The 17,450-nt window shown below is 37.5% G+C and overlaps 1 protein-coding gene across 8 annotated transcripts in view; it reads left to right on the forward strand.

The window, feature by feature from the left end:
* FKBP5 (FKBP prolyl isomerase 5) overlaps positions 1-12,689 on the forward strand; it is a 209,689-nt gene extending 197,000 nt beyond the window's left edge. For all 8 annotated transcript variants that reach the window (XM_074236456.1, XM_074236450.1, XM_074236452.1 and 5 more), the window contains 3 exons: positions 4,472-4,657; positions 6,002-6,241; positions 7,507-12,689. In XM_074236456.1, the coding sequence (XP_074092557.1) occupies positions 4,472-4,657; positions 6,002-6,241; positions 7,507-7,620 (540 nt within the window). In that variant the 3' untranslated portion in view covers positions 7,621-12,689. The remainder of the gene's footprint in view (positions 1-4,471; positions 4,658-6,001; positions 6,242-7,506) is intronic.
* The last annotated feature ends 4,761 nt before the right edge of the window (positions 12,690-17,450 follow it).

Genomic DNA, 17,450 nt, shown 5'->3' on the forward strand with positions numbered 1-17,450 from the left:
CCAGTCCTGGAGTTAGGAGGACCTGAATTCAAATCCAGCTTCAGACACTTAATAATTACCCAGCTGTGTCACTTAACCCCACTGCCTTGCAAAAACAAAAACAAAAAACCCAAAACCAGAAATACTTGTTTCTCTAAGTATAGTTCTACCCTAAAAGGAAAGATTGGAGAATTTAATTCATTGATAAAATGGAGTAGTATTAAAGTAATATTGTAGGATGGAGTAATATTAAAGTAGTGTAGATGACTAGATAAAAAAAACTCAGTATCTGTTCAAAGAATTCATCCTAAAACTGGGAAAGTTTAAGATTGTGACCCTGATTAACACCTGCTACTGTTCAAGAATCTTGTCTATACAAAAGCATTCCTCTTCTTTTCTCTAGTGTTTGTAGATGTTGTCTTGTTTTCCTCACCTTCCAGTTCTCCAAATTAGGAAAGAAACAGAAACTCATTTGTTTGACTCTTAAATTATGTTCCATGAACTTAAGTAATAAATCACATTTATTATATAGTACTCTAGAGTTTCTCCTCTTCTCACAGCACTGCGAGGCATATAAGGCAAATATTGGTTATAACCATTTGATGTAAATGTTGTTAGCAACAAAAGACTGACTAGGAGTTCTTTATTCTACCTCCCCTTGATAGTGGTAAATGAATTGACTATATAGGATAAGAGACAACTCTTTGGATAAATCAGGGCCCACAGAACAGGGACTGTCTTTGAATTGTACCTAGTACCTGTCATAGTACTCCATAACAAAAAAAAATGCTTTTTTATATAATAATGGAATAAATGAATGATGGTTGCTAAAAATGCTATTGGAATTTCAAAAAGTAGGAGAATCAAAATCCTAGCAGGTATGCTTTTAGATAGAGGAATCAGTTTATGAATAGGTCTCTGGCCTATTCCCTACCCTAGCAAAAGAGTTTCTGTCAACCTCACCATTTGCTAATCTAGAAAGAAGAAACCGACTTGTCTGAAGAACTGTACTTGGCCCAGGAAAGAGGCCTGTCTCTTTTTTTTTCTTTTTTTTTTTTTTGCCTTTTAACATTTTATTTGTTTTCCAATTATATACAATAGTAATATGTACCTATCATTTTTTGTAAGGTTTTGAATTTTACAGTTTTCCCCACCCTCCCTAACTTCCCCCTTCAGAAGGCTGTCTGATAGTCTCTACATTGGTGTAATTTGAATTTGTTATGAGTAAACATAAACCCCCCCTCCCCCCAAGTAGATGAGAAACCTCAAGAATAAAGAGAGAGAAAAAAAATTGTACTTCAGACTGTGTTCAGATTCCAATGTCTCTGTCTCTGGGGTGAGTTGCTTTCTTTATCATAAATCAACCAGAGAAGTTGCTTCAATATTTTTCCCACAGTTGCTATCACTAGCTGTACCTCCATTCTGTTTCTCCTCACTCTCATTTATTCTATTCTCTCTCTCCTTTAATCCTGGCCCTGTCCAAAAGTGTGTTGAATTTGAGTGCTCTCTCCCTCAATCTTCCCTCTCTTCTATCACCTATTCCCCCCATACCCCCTTATTCTATCCCTTGCTTCTTATTTTTCTCTAGGGTAAGATACATTTCCTCACCCTGTTAAGTGTGTAAGTTATTTTCTCTCTGACATTTCTCACTCATTCCCCCTTGCCTTTCCCCTTTCCACTCCATTGAAAAAGCTTTTTCTTAACTCTAATATGAAATTTCTTAGCTTCTTCATCTCCTTTTCCTTCTTCCCAGTACTTTCCTTTATCACCCATTGACTCCATCTTTTTACTAAATTATACCATTATATTCCTCTCCTTTCTATGTCCTGTCTATATATATGCTCCTTCTAACAACTCTTATAAATGAGAAAGTTCATATGAGTTATCAATGTCTTCTTCCCATGCAGGAATACAAACAGTTCAGTATCATTAAGTTCCTCATAGGTAGTCCTTCTCTTCCACTCCCTCTGTGGTTCACCAGAGTCCTGTACTTGAAGATCAAACTTTCTGTTCAACTCTGGTTGTTTCACTAGGAAAGTTTGAAAGTCCCCTGTTTCATTGAAAGTCCATCTTTTCCCCTGAAAGAGGGTGTTCAGTTTTTCTGGGCAGTTGATTCTCATTTGTAAACCAAGATCTTTTGCCTTCTAGAATATCATTTTCCAATCCCTTCAAGCCCTTAATGTAGATGCTGCCAGATCCTGTGTAATCCTGACTATGGAGCCTCGGTAGTTGAATTGTTTGTTTCTGGCAGCTTTTAGAATTTTCTCTTTGATTTGAGAGTTTGGGGATTTAGCTATTCTTGGAAGTTTTTCTTTTTGGGATCTCTTTCAGGAGGTGACCTGTGAATTCTCTCGATTTCTATTTTACCCTCTGCTTCTAGGATCTCAGGGCAATTTTGTTATATTATTTCTGGAAAAATGAAGTCTAGGCTCTTCTCCTGGCTGTGGCTTTCAAATAGCCCAATAATTTTTAAGTTTTTTTTTCTGGATCTATTTTTGAGGTCAGTTGTTTTTCCAATGAGATATTTCACATTTTCCTCTAATTTTTGGCTTTTTTGGAAGAAAACTTCCTGATTTCTTGCAAAGTCATCAGCTTCCTTTAGTTCCATTTTGCATTTGAAGGAGTTACTTTCTTCAGAAAGCTTTTTTTATCTCCTTTTCCAGCTGGCCAATTCTGCTTTTTAAGGCATTCTTCTCTTCATTTGCCTTTTGTTTTGCTTTTTTTTCCTTTAGGCCTAAACTGGTTTTTAACATATTATTTTCTTCAATATTTTTTTGTATATCTTTGACCAAGCTTTTGATTTGGTTTTCATGATTTTTCTGCATCACTCTCATTTCTCCTTCCAATTTTTTCTCCATCTCCCTTAATTGCTCTTCCATAAAAGCTCTTCCATGGTCTGAGCCCATTTTCTATTTCTCTTGGAGGTTTTGGATGTGGAAGCTTCGATTTTGTCATCATCTGAGTATGTGTTTTGATCTTCCATGGGACTAAAGTAATTCTTTATGGTCAGATTCTTCTTTTTTTGTTGTTTACTCATTTCCTTAGCCCAAGACAGCTCTTCCAAGACTTTAGGTTTTGGGTGGGGGGGTTGGGACATCCCACTGGGACCTTTATTTCTCCAAGGTCTTATGCTCTCTAGCCTGTGCTTTGATATGTAGATGCACCCCACCCACTTCCCTCTGCCCTGGGGCTATAAGGAGGATTCTGCTATCTTAGTATGGAAGCCCAAACAGCAACCTGGATCTGAGTGTAGGCAAACAGCAGAGTCCTGCCCCAGGGAGAGCAGAGAAATTTCTGAAGACTTCCCTTACTGTCTCTGGTGGTGCAGGCTGCTTTCTCCAGATTCTCACTGCAGATTCTGTGGCTGGTGCTCCTCACTCCATACTCATTCTGGTGCAGCAGAGTTCTCTCACCACCCCTTCAAGCTATTGTCAGTGATCTCTGGGCTGGGCTGCACTGTGCTGCCACTGGCTTTTTTCCCAACCCCTGGTCCTGGTGAAGCACACCTTTCCTGCAGAACTTCTAAGTTATCTTGGACTGGGAAAATGTATCACTCAGTCTTTCTATGGGTTCTGCCCCTCTAAATTTTGGCTAGAGTCATCATTTGTTTGTTTTTTGGAGTTTGGGGGTAAGGAGTTCCCAGGAAATGCTGCCTTCATGTTGCCATCTTGGCTCTGCCCCCCACCCCGCCTGTCTCTTAAAACCTCCTTTAGAGAGTTTCTCTATATAATAGCATAATGCCATTCCTCTCTCCAATCATACTTTGTTTATTAAGAGAAAATGGTTTGAGGGCGGCTAAGTGACCCAGTGGATAGAGCACCAGTCCTGGAGTCAGGAGTACCTGAGTTCAAATCCGACCTCAGACACTTAATAATTACCTAGCTGTGTGACCTTGGGCAAGCCACTTAACCTCATTGCCTTGCAAAAACCTTAAAAAAAAAGAAGCTAACACAGAGTTAGTCTAGATAGTGCAGTGAATAATAACATTTAATAACATTTTAAAAAAAGAGAAAATGATTTGAAAGTGCTAGCCATAAAAATAATAACAAAAAACTTCTGTGATCTCAAATGATCCTTGTGAGGAAGAAAGGAAGGAATCACCTAAAGAAAGCATCCTTTCAAGTCTATATTCTATCTGTAACCTTTTAGCATTATTAAGGTACCCATTTTTAGTTTAAAAATCTTTATTGGAGCGGCTAGGTGGCACAGTGGATAGAGCACTGGCCCTGGAGTCAGGAGTACCTGAGTTCAAATCCAGCCTCAGACACTTAATAATTACCTAGCTGTGTGGCCTTGGGCAAGCCACTTAACCCCATTGTCTTGCAAAAAAAAACCTTTATGTTTACTCTGCATTAAGGTTAACAATTGTTTCATTTATATCTACCTTGTCTACCCAATTAGCTTAGCTTCAGTCTTAGACAGTATCTTAAATTTCTTTTGTATCTTCCTCCTCAAATACCATAACAAATACTTAATGATTCTCTTTTCCTAGGGAGGCAAATACTTGCAGGCCGTGATTCAATATGGAAAGATTGTATCCTGGTTAGAGATGGAATATGGTTTATCAGAAAAGGAATCTAAAGCATCTGAATCCTTCCTGTTAGCAGCTTTCCTTAACCTGGCCATGTGCTACCTAAAGCTTCGGGAATATGCCAAAGCTGTTGAATGCTGTGATAAGGTAAAAATAGGGTCAACACAAAGGTTGAACTTATAATGTTCCAAGTCTCCTTTTACCCCTCCTCAGTCTACCTAGACTTCCATTGTCCACTTTCAAAATTGTCCTTGAATATGAACAATGATATTAGTATAAAATGTATTTTTTTCATCGATATCTTTTCCATATTAAACCAAAGCATCTGTTATTTCATGCCAAGTTAAACATAAATTTCTTTGGGTTCAGTCAAATGACCTGACCTTCAGACCTGATTGTGTTCTTTGTTTTGTGCCTTTCTAATGAACTTGTTATAGTGACAGTATCTTCTCCCCTATCATCCAAAGATCCCTGTAAGGGGCAGAGATGTCTTAGCTTAATGTTTGTCTCACTTAGCACCTAGCCCAGTGTTCAGCACAGTCAGTGAAGACTTCATGGATGTTTGTACAATTTAAAAGAAAGAACCGAATCAACTTTAAGCCTCCAAGGAGGTTAGTCCTATTTAGTATAGTACTACTCATATTATGCTATATATATATATATATAAAGTTCATTTGCAAAACAATTCAGTTCAGGAAACATTTAAGTTCCTGCTCTGTACCAGGCATGATACTACTTTAGGTATGAGGGACAGATGCAGAGAAAAAGGAAACAGAATCTGCCCCAAAATTTACCTCCTGTATACATATGTATTACCCTGTGGGTGTGGGTGTGGGTGTGGGTGTATGTGTATACATGCTACAGACAAATGCAAAAGGATTTAAATTCACAAAAGTTTTCAGCAATCATGTCTTTTGTTGCAAATTGTTTTTGTTTTCTGAGCTGAGCTATTATGTTGATGGCTTATTATGATATTTATTACCCTTTGCTTAAGGTAGCCATCAGCTCAAGTGCATGCTATAGTTTTTATGAACTGCCCTAGAATGCTCTGTACCATTGTTTTACAGTAAGACCTGATATGTAAAGATATCTTTTTGAAAATGCATGAAGAAATAAGAACCAAGTAAGAACAGGTTCTTCATACACTCTACAAAGTCATACCTTTGGTTTTCAGTTTTAAATATTAGACCCATCACACTTGTCTCAGGATTTGATTGAGAAGAGAATATTATCATTTATTATATTTTGATATGTGTGTAAAAATTAACCAGCACTACCTTACATATCCTTATAAATCAGAAAATGTTCCCATTCCTTATTCCAATTCCCCAGTCAAATCATTTTAGGGAGTGGGAGTGGAGGTGGGAATACAATTAAATGATGAAGTTCTTTTTTTCCATCAGAGTTCTTCCCTAAATATACACCCCCCAAAAAAAAAAGTTAAGAGAGTTACTATCTCATCATGCTAAATTGGAAGCTCTCTGTTTGCAGGCACTTGGACTGGATAGTACTAATGAGAAGGGCCTGTACAGGAGAGGTGAAGCCCAGCTGCTTATGAACGAGTTTGAATCAGCCAAAGGTGACTTTGAGAGAGTACTAGAAGTCAATCCCCAGAACAAGGCTGCAAAACTGCAGATCTCCATGTGCCAGAAGAAAGCCAAGGAGCATAATGAGCGGGATCGCAGGATATATGCCAACATGTTTGAGAAGTTTGCAGAGAGAGATGCAAAGGTGTGCATGGAATGAATTCTCAGTCAAATGTAGGAAACAGCCTTTTCATCTGAGTTTTTATTGGAGAAGTTTTAAGTAAAAAATGAATAAGCAACCCTCAAGCCCATTTTCTGATATTCACAAAATCCAATTACTTCAAACCTTCCCCCTACTAGTTTTATAGATGTAATACATTTTATTAATCCATATCCATGGTAGAAGAATAAAGTCAGGTGATAAATTCCCTTGAACATTTTTCACCTAGCAAACTTGTTGTCGAGATTCCTATTTGGGGGGCAACTAGGTGGTGCTGTGGATAGAACACCAGCCGAGTCAGGAGGGCCTGAGTTCAAATCCAACCTTAGACATTTTATACTTAATAGCAATGTGGCCTTGGGCAAGTCACTTAACCCCATTGCCCCAGAGACTGCTGATTTTCCCAGGAAGGCAGATTATTGAGGTAGTTACACCATTTGACCTTTTCTTTTCTTTGAGGTTATGAATATATTTCAGGAACTGGTTTTCACTCCTTGCAGCATAGTTTTATATTGGCCTGGATTTCCCTAGACATCTAAGGATCCTCCTTTATGAATTGTAGGTAACAATACTAATAACTTCACATTTATATACATTAGGCAAGTAGGTGACATAGTGGGTAGAGCACTAGACTTAAAGTTCAAATATGACCTCAAACACATACTAACTGTGACCTTGGTCAAGTCACAGTTGTTTCCTGAATTGTAAAAAAGGGATAATAGTACCTATCTTCCAGGATTGTTGTCATCATGTCTTTAGCATAGTGCCTGGCTATATAAATATTAGCTACTACTGTTATGTAACATTTTATAGTTTATAACCCCTATGAAATAGGTAGTATAAGTACTATTATTATGGACAAGGAAACTGAGGCTGGAAAAGTGCTGTGCCAGAAAATGGCAGAACCATGACTATACTATATACCTGCCCTGATCACATTTTTACCAGGAAAACGGAATGTATCCCTCAGGCTTTGGGGGGAGTCCAAGTTGAGCTGGATGAACCACACCATACCTTTCAGTGCTAAGATTTGGCATATCATTTCATAATGCACGGACCAAATGTTTTTAAAAGGACAACAAAAAACACAATACAACAAAATAAAACCAAAAAAAAAAAAAAAACCCACAATGCAAGGGTCGTGTATGCCTGTATCAGAGTTAATGAAAGAGCTGGGAAGAGGCAGGGATCAAAACTTTTCTTCCTTCTCTTATCCCTGATCCCCTTGTACATTTTTTTCCCTTGCACAGGAAGAGGCTGGTAAGACAGTAGGTGATAAGATTCCTGAAGGGGTCCCCTCTCAGAAGATCCAACCTGTAGAAGAGCCAATAATGGAAGACAAGGACTCCGAAGGCCATGTATGACAGAGTACAAAAGAGGGAAAGGGAATCCTAATGAATTCAGCCCCCTCCTCATTGACTTCTACAGAACTCAGGACTAAGCAATGTTTCTTGTCAAGTTTGTTATAGTCTATGTGATTCTGGACACAAGCAGACAAACTCGTAGCTTCCCAGAAAATAACCCCCTGCTGCTGCCTATTACCTTCTCCAAAAGGGTCACACGTGGGACCACTGCAGGTGGTACAAAAAAAAAAATAGATGCAGCTGTTGGGGTAAGGAAGTTGGACCAGCAGCTTGAGTCCAGCTCATTTCAGTTCATGTCCCAACTTTTTATATCCAAGTTAGAGTACTCCAAGACCCTAGCAATTTGGAGCTATGTGTATGGATCAAAAATCTGGTGATCAGACTTTAGTTATATTGTAGAGCGGCTTAGAATCATTTAGAGACTCTCTCCATTTTTTGGGCTATGATCTGCATCTTTGGAAAGAGCTCCCAAACCAGTGAGATCACAAAACCAGGAGACTGGGTTTGTTTTTTGAAATAACTGAATGATTGAGGTACTTAGCAATATAACCCTGTTGTTTTAACAAAGAGAACAAATATGAAGGAAATAGTCTGAGATCACCTTGTGTAAACATTGTTAACAGACCTGAAAGTGCAGCCTGCAGGGCCACCTGCTCTTTTAGAGTCTTATTTGCTCTCAAGCAGTCAGCAAACTGTTAAGGTTAGACTGTCACCATTTGTCATTTGTGAACACCCTCTCAACTGCCACAGTGAGTAGCAGACAGAGCTTGGGTGTTGGTTTTTCCCTTTCTTGGAAAAAGTCCTGAGATACTGAAATGTGAAGGAAAAAAGTCATAGCAGTTTCTCTTTCTCTTTTTTTTTCTTACTTTAAAAAAGTCATGCAGAAATACAATACCTCCTGCTAGCACTGCTACTGTTCAGTTCCTTATTTCCATTCTAATCCACATTTTTAAAAACTTAAAATTTGTTCTTATATTTTAGACCTGGAGTGGATTTATTTACATATCCATATAGAATCGATGCAGCTTTTTTTGGTTTTGTTATTTAAAAGATTACCAGAGCATAAAGAGATATATTGGATTTTTAAGAGTTTCATTTACTCTCTTGTGAGGAAAAAAAATTTGCTACTTTGAAAAAAATTGATATTCTATTATTTAGTTTTTAAAAACAAGCCTGTGGGATTTGGAAAGCAATTACTTTTCCACTTAAAATATTTACATATTTTACATATGGTTTACATATGTCATCATTTTCTTTTCTAATTTTGATGGTTTCTCTTTTCTGAACTGGGTCATGAGCAACATGCTATGGCTAGTGACCCTGGGGAGGTCCTTTAGCATCTAAGTACAGAATTAAGTACTATGAGTCCACTGTTTTTTTAAAATACTTCTAGAATTGAATTTTAGCTTTTTTGATCTAAATGAGATGATATGATTCAGTAGGACCCCACCTCACAAATCTCTAGCCATTATCATTAATAGTGTGAATACTGTTATTGAGTAATTTAGAACAAGTCAACATTTAATAAGCACCTATTATGTGCATAAAATTTTGAAGAAAAGTAAAAAATAAGAATGCCTCCTACCAGTATAGAAGATGGGAGAGAAGTATGAGGGTGGTGAAGTATATCCATGCCAGTAGCCACAGTGCAGAACACAGAGGCACAAAGAGAAGTAGTAGAAGAATTTCCAGCTTGGAAAATTCATCCCAACTGGAGTCTCTAGGGAAGCTTAACAGTCCAGGTTTCATTCAACCTTCAAAGTTATTTATGTCACTTTTTAAAATCTTAAGGCAACACTGTCAGCTATTTTTTAAAAATACTTTTTTATTCTTATCCTTTTTTAAAATACCAAAGCAAGTCACCTCTTGGCTATTGGTTTCTAAAATCTGAAAATCAAACTTCTTTTCCTATAAAATTTATTCTCCATTTTGATCAAATATAGTAAATTCTTGCCTGAGGTGTTCTGTTCTGATGATAACCAAAGCCATACTGATCATTTCTCACTTGCTTTTTTGTATCTTCACCAAATATTTCTTTAAGATACCCCAAAATCATTTGAGAAAAATGATTTATTTTGCTCATTGGCATAGTTGGTTGTCCTGGTGAGCTCAACAGATTATAGCATAGTGCTAAGAAGACCAGAGCTAAGAATTTGTTTCCATACAATCTAACTCTTCAGAAAGAGAAATTTTTTTCTGAAGCAAGACCAACATCAGCCAACTGTTTCCTAAGCTGTGCTTCTAGTTTACAAAGAGAACTGGGTAAGTTTGTAAGTTTGTAAAGGGTTAAGAACAAACCAACATTATTGGAGACCCATTCCTACTACTGGAGAGTAGTTCAAATATCTGGCAGAATCAGTAATGTTGTCTTTAAATGCCAAGGACAGCAGATTTTATTTATAAATAAAGTAGAAATCATTGAAGCATCTTTCTATAGATGGAGTACAGAGTGATAAGTTTACTTCTTACATACAGGAAATTATTTTATAGATTTTAATATCCCTTTTTACAATTGAATTTAATAGAATAAACATTGTTCTTATAACTTGAATTTTGGCAAACTTCACAAGAGAAAGTGTTTTCTCAAATTTTGTTCTGTGTCCCTCCCCCAAAAAAACTGATAAAGAGGAAGGAAGGAGGGAAGATAATGGAATAATATCAACAGAATAATTCATGTTTAAAAAAGTAAATTGGAATATATTCTATTTTTATTCCAATTTTAAAGTAGGCCCATTGAGGGAAAAAAAAAGTTTCAATGACTGTCACTTAAATGAATTTGTTGTTATTGGTATAACTATCTGATATGCCAATCTCATACACCCTGTGGTGAAATGGGAAAATGACAGGATTTGAAGTCAGGACCTGTATTCAAATCCCATCAGAGCCTCAGTTTCCTCATTTGTAAAATGGTGTTGGACTAAATAAACTCCTCTAAAGTTCCTTCCAGCTCAAAATTTATGAACTTATATTAGCCTATTTTTATCAAAATCTATATGCATCCCTACTAACTCAGAAAGCCCAATATGTGGGAAATATAATTCACTATGTATATAAGAAAGATTGAGCCTTGCCGGAGAGCACAGTTCCATAATCTTCCTTCTTTTACAGTGAATGTCCCAAAGATCCTAGAGCACAATTTCATTGGTTTAGGGTCTCTGAATCCCTTGATTCTCTGGATTTTAAATCCTAACTTCTTGTTGTGAAGTGATTTTTATAGTACTTCCTTAAATTTGCATATTTTTATTGAATAAATATAGTTTATACCCTGGGAGTCCTGCTGGACTTTTCAGTTCTTTTATCCTAATAGTATTTTTTTCAATTACATGTTAAGATAGTTTTCAGCATTCATTTTGTAAAATTTTCTCTCTCCCTCCCTTTTCCCCCTCCCCAAGACAGCAAGCAATCTGATATAAGTTCTACATTGGATTTTTCAGTTTTGCTGATATTAGAAGGATGAAAATACTTACCATTTTATGATGTCAGCTACTTGAAAACATAGACCAACTCATTACCCTTCAAACAGCAGTAGCAGCTGCAAAGATATTAAACTTTCTCTATATCTGTTTTACCACCTGCCAGCATAGGGAGCTTCTTGAAGTTTATTTCTTCCCTGCTAAGATTACCAGCTTTGAGACTAACTCCTGCTAAGAAATGGTGATGAATTAAAGTCACTTTTTTTCGATCCTCTGAGAAATACTTTGAATTGGTGGATAGAGAATTGTCCCAAATGCTAAGAAGACCCAAAGTCAAACTATCCCTCTGAGGCCACACAATTAACACAACCCAATGTCCCCAAGCAACTCTTAAAAACTACTAGATGCAGAAGAGTTGCCAACATTGGCGGAGGGAATTTTCTACCCAGGAGTTTCCTACACAATGAAATCACAATTCAGATTTTAAAAAGTTATCATGCCAGGACCATTTTTGTGACAAAATGGACTGAATATCAAACTCTCAAAAACATCCCCCACTGGCTGATTTTTTTTAAATAGTTAATTCTTGCATTTAAATCTCACAAAAGATCAAAAGAAAAAGAGGCTCAGATAAACTGAGAAATATCTTTTTCATTAACCTGGCAAAAGTTTCTGCAGACCATCTCCCAACCTACTTTCAATATGTTTATTTTATATGTTTCATATGAGGGGTTTGGATTAAAGCAATATGAGAGAGTAGGAACTGTTGAATTGTATTGAGAAGAAATAGAGGAACAATAAACTTATATGACTAGACAGTAAGGCTTATGTATATTATAGGCAAATACCTGTGAGGCTTTCCCAACACAACCATATATAACTCTCGGAAAAGTTCTAAAAAACTTCACCTCATCTCTCTTTGCTATTATATATATATATATATATATATATATATATCTTCCTAATTAGAATACACAGGTTCCCCATGACTCTTGGGTATGAAGAATCTTAGAATGTCTGAGGTGGAAGGAACATTAAGACTTATCTAGCTCAATTTCTTTACTTTGAAAATGAAGCTTAGATTCAAAGAGATTTCCCTAAGATAACAACAGCAGGATCCAGTTTTGACTTAACGAGTTTCTCTTATTCCAAATCTCATGCTTTGTCTATTAAAGCATTAAAGATCTTCAAGCAGGGACTGGAGGGGATTTCCACTTTTAGCCATTATTTGGACTCAGCTGCTTTGAAGTCCCTTCCAGATTTTGGCATTCATGAACCTGATGGCCCAATCCAATACTACTTATGCAATGTCACAAAGCCAAAATTTTGCCAACCTAGGCAGTAAGCATTTGACTTGACATAGAAAGTCCAAATATTTCCATGTGTAAGGTTTTCACTAAAATGGAGAATAAACATTGAATATGCAATCAAGAATTGGGATTAGAATGCCTTGTAACAAAGTTATGGGCCATGACCACCTCTGGTTTGGTCAACAGATATTTCTTTTGCCCTTACTCTATGCAAGACACAAAAATGAAAACTGTTGATATCAAAGAACTTGTACTGAAGCGATTCCTCATCTGTGCCATGGAGATGAGCATAGAGCCTGGTATGCACTAATACCGTTTAAAGTACAATAAAGACATATAAATATCATGTATGTACATTTATGTAGGTACATAGTGCCAGTTATTATTACCAAAATGTTATGTCCTCACTAGGATAGAAATAACACTAGATCTATCTGCTTCCCACTCTCCTTGTTAGGTTTCCATTCAAAGCATGAGGATAATGGTACGATTTTGGTTGTGTTCCTGCTTTTAAAACTATATTAGGGGGCAACTAGGTGGCACAGTAGATAGAGCACCAACCCTAGAGTCAGGAAGACATGAGTTCAAATAGAGCCTCAAACACTTAATAATTACCTAGCTGTGTGACTTTGGGCAAGTCACTTAACCCATTGCCTTGCAAAAACAAAAACAACAAAAAAGAAGGAATGATAATTGTAGGATTTTATTTTTTTGAAGAAATCTCAAGTCATCTACTAAACCACTGAAACTGCAAGAAACCTAAAGGGGCCTACTATGGGCCAGGCACAGTCCTGGTGTTAGGAATACAAGACAAAAAATAATGAGTCTTTGAGGAGCCTACAGTCTAGCCAAAAGCTTGGAGACAAATACCTGAGTTCCAGTCCAGCTTCAGACACTAGCTTGGGCATCCTGGACAAGTCATTTAATTGAGGCAGAAGCCCCAATTTCCTCATCTGTAAAAAGAGTGATACTTGCAAGGTTGTTATGAACATCAAATGTAATGCTTTGCAAACTTGAAAGTCCATATAAATGGTAGACATGTGCAGAGGAAGAGGCAGATTTGAGGAAAAGAGTTCTAGAAGCTGGAGAGAGAAGGGGAAAGTCTATATATGAATATGAGATTCTCACAGACAGAGCTGAGGAGGTAACACTTGACAGGCAGTGCAAAGGCACAAAGACTGTAGATAAGGAACATAAGAAAACTAGTTGTAGTGAGAGAGGGAGAGCACTGTAGAATAAGGTACAAGAGTTGAAGGACTTTAAATAGGCTTCCAATTGGGGAGCCTATATTGTATCCTAGAGATCATTGGAAGCCATTGGAATTTGAATAGGTGAGTATCATACCCAAAACTGGACTTTAGGAGAATTTCTTCAATGATGGTGTGGCAGATGGACAAAAAGGAAAAAAAAGGGTGTGAGGCAAGACCAGTTAGGAGGCTGTTCCTATTGTTCAAATGATGGGGTCCTAAGTTTGAATAGTAGCTGTGCTAGAGGAAAGAGTGGATTGAAAAATAGCAAGATTGGGCAACTGAGGGGCAGCTAGGTGCCACAGTGGATGGAGCACCAGCCCTGGAGTCAGGAGTACCTGAGTTCAAATCTGGCCTCAGACACTTAATAATTACCTAGCTGTGTGGCCTTGGGCAAGCCACTTGCAAAAAAAAAAAAAAAGATTGTGCAACTGAGTAGATAAATATGGTGAGGAGGTTCAAGAAGTTGAGGATAACACTGAAGTATCAATCCTAGACAATTGGGAGGATAGTGGGGCCCCTAATAGAGATAACTTTATTGCGAAGAGAGTTAAGATTCAGGAGAGAAAAAACAACAGAATTCTTTTGAACATGATGTTTGAATTGGCTGTCAGAATTTCCAGTAGGTATTTAGTGATGCCAGATCAGCAACAGGAAAGAAAATAAAACTTGAGTACATAGATCTGGGAAAGATATAATAAAAACATGCATAAATACAGTTAAACCCTTATGAACTGATAAGGTCACAGAGTATAGAACAAGCCTTGGGAGTACCCCCACTAACTGATATGGGGCATGATAAGACAGTGGAAGAGTATGAGGAGAGGGAATAGGTAAGTCAAGAGAAGCAGCAGCAGAGAACAGTGAAGTATTACAAAGAGTGAAATGTTTACAATAACCATAGAGCCCAGTCTCATCCATTCAGGTTGCCCAGCCTCTGGATGGGGAGAGAACTCTTGCTTAATCTCTGCAAATCTGTATCTATCTACCCCCTGACTCCTAGTTCTTCTCTGTAAACTCAAACAGAACAGGTTTAATCTATTTTCAGTAAACATGAAGCACCTACTGTGAGCAAGGCAGTGGCCATCCAAAAATGAAAAGTCCTTGCCTCCAGGGAGGTTGTTCTTCCACAGGACACCAGCACATTTTCTTCAGTTGTGGTTCCTCCCCACCCCCACCCCCAAGGATCATTTAATCTGATACCAAAGATAACAGATAACAGTTCAAATGATATCAGTTCTAGATTTGGACTCAAATTCTGCCTTAACTAGCTATGTAACTCCAAGAAAGTCATTTAACAAATGTGTTTTCTAGTCTGGAAAATGTGCATCAGAGGAATCAGGTTACTTTGAGAATCAAATGAAATAATAGTTGTGAAGCACTTTGCAAAACCTTGCTACCTAAACACCAGATCAGAATATCCTGGTCATCCTCTTCTAGGCATTCTCCTGCTTGACATTGACTGTACTAAAATATGTCCACAACCAAATACAATACTCTAGATGTGGTTTGCTAAGGAGTGTCAGATCTCACAATCTGCTCATCCTACAAAGATCAAGTAAGCAAACATTTAAGGTTCTCAAGTGCTATGCTTGGTCTGGGAATACAAAGACAAAAGACTCCAAAAAGCTTCAGACCTTCCATTCTCTTCAGACCTTCCATTCTATCTAATGAATCAAAAGCCATGTGTGTGTATGTTATGATGAGATATTGAAATAGAGATCTGTGTTCTGTAATAGGTGGTAAAAAATTTTACTTTTACTATGGATGGCCAGATCACTTAAGGCAAAAACAAAAACCCTATACAAGGAGTCTACCCAGTATTTTAATTGTTAGTGGAATGATAATTATCCCTTTCAACAATTTGATAAGGTAATTGGGTTTAGGAACTGAACTGCTCACCTCCAGTCATTGAAGAATTCTTCCTAGGTTCCTAAGATCCCTAGTAAATAGGGTGAAGTGGGGTGTCATTCACTTATCACACATTCATACTAACTTCATCTTGGGTCACCAATCCTGACTTCAGCAAGGGGGCATCAGTCTAGTTTGTGCCAGAGACACCCTCTTACCCATCTCCTGACATGGAATACCCTTGGAGATGAGGTAGCCAGGATATTGACTGTCCTGAGAGGCTAAGTCTTTGGGGAGGCACAGCATGGATGACAAGGAGAATAGAGGGGGGTAGGAAAGGGTAGTGCATCAGTCCATCTCTGAATCTTGGATTTCAGAAAGTGTTATGTTGCCACTAGGCTTTAGTTTCCTCATCTTTGAAATGAGGGGATTAGATTGCATGGTCTCTAAGCTCTCAGCCAGCTATCAATGTCACAAAAGGTGTCAAAGAGGAGAGTATATACTCAGAAATGAAAGAAACCTTAAAAGTCATGAATCCAACTAACATTTTTTCAGTGGGAAAAAAAAGGTAAAATAATTTGTCTAGGATCACACAACTAAAGAATACAGCAGTATTTGTGCCTGGGGCTACCTTCTCCACTGCACCTAACTACCTCTTGATAAAAACATTCCACCTCAAGTATGGGCCTGAGGAAGTTGAGGCAATGAAAGTCAGTGATAATTAACCAAAGGCAAATAGAGTCTAAACAGGACCAGCCAGCCTATCATCCAGTACCAAAAGATTTGATTCAACCTAGACATTATAGTCCAGTTCTGTATATAATCCCCAATCAAGTCCAGCAGACCCCACCCCTCTCTACTCTTATAGGTTAAAGGTAAGAAGGAGCCATAGAAATGGGGAAAAGAAATAGAGAAAATAGCCCCAATTATTCTCTCCTTGAAAGGGGCACAGAGGACATAACTGTAGATTTCAAAAGCTTAGGAACTGGCCCCTAATGCCCAAAGGTTCACCAAATAATTCCTTAGTCATCTAGGGTTCCTGATCTTTAAAAAAAAAAATTAGGGGCAGCTAGGTGGCATGGTGGATAAAGCACTGGCCTTGGAGTCTGGAGTACCTGGGTTCAAAACCAACCTCAGACACTTAATAATTACCTAGCTGTGTGGTCTTGGGCAAGCCACTTAACCCCATTTACCTTGCAAAAACCTAAAAGAATAGAAATTAACTCTATAGAGAATTGATTTTCTTTGTAGACCTATGTAATTCGTGCATTTAAAAGCATTGTCCTGAGAAGGCTTCACCAAAGGAAATTCATGATTAAGAACATCCCTTTTCTTGATATTTTCATTAAATTCTATGTGGCGGTATGAAAGCAGAGAAGAGAGTATCTGTCCTTCCAAAAAAAGAAAAATGTGTCAAGCATATTTAAAATACATAGCAGAAGGAGAAGGGAGTTTAAAAAGATATAGGGAAATGTTTATATAACCATGTTAAATTTATATCCTTTTAAAAAAAGATGCATGTTGTAGAAATACGAGGTTTTATGTGCAATCACCTTTTTTTTCTATTTTGTATATGGAAGTTTGAAAAAGTTCACAAGAAAAAGAAAACAAATGTTTATCAATTTATATTTTTACTGACTATCAAAGTGGGTATATCTATATATAGCCTAGGATACCCTCTTCCTTTTATCTCTTTGACAGTGTCCCTAGCTAAGGTGTCCTGTATTTTTTGTATTTTTTGTCTGTATCTACCATATAGCCTTAATTATGATCAAATTATTTGCACCTGTCATAGTAGAAAAATTCTTCCACAATATACACCAGAAACGATTGAAAAATATACAGACCAAGACTTTGTTTCAAAAAGAAGAAAATCTCTAAGTGATAGTGTTTAGCTGTGAGAACTCAGTGCCAGATGGATCCCAAAGATGGATGAGAAGCTAGAAAAGGGTTCAGCAGGCCTTTCCACCAGAGGCACTTAGTCTTCCCTGAACACCCTCCATACACAC

This window comes from Macrotis lagotis, chromosome 5, assembly GCF_037893015.1.
Source record: "Macrotis lagotis isolate mMagLag1 chromosome 5, bilby.v1.9.chrom.fasta, whole genome shotgun sequence".
Lineage (NCBI taxonomy): Eukaryota > Metazoa > Chordata > Mammalia > Peramelemorphia > Peramelidae > Macrotis > Macrotis lagotis.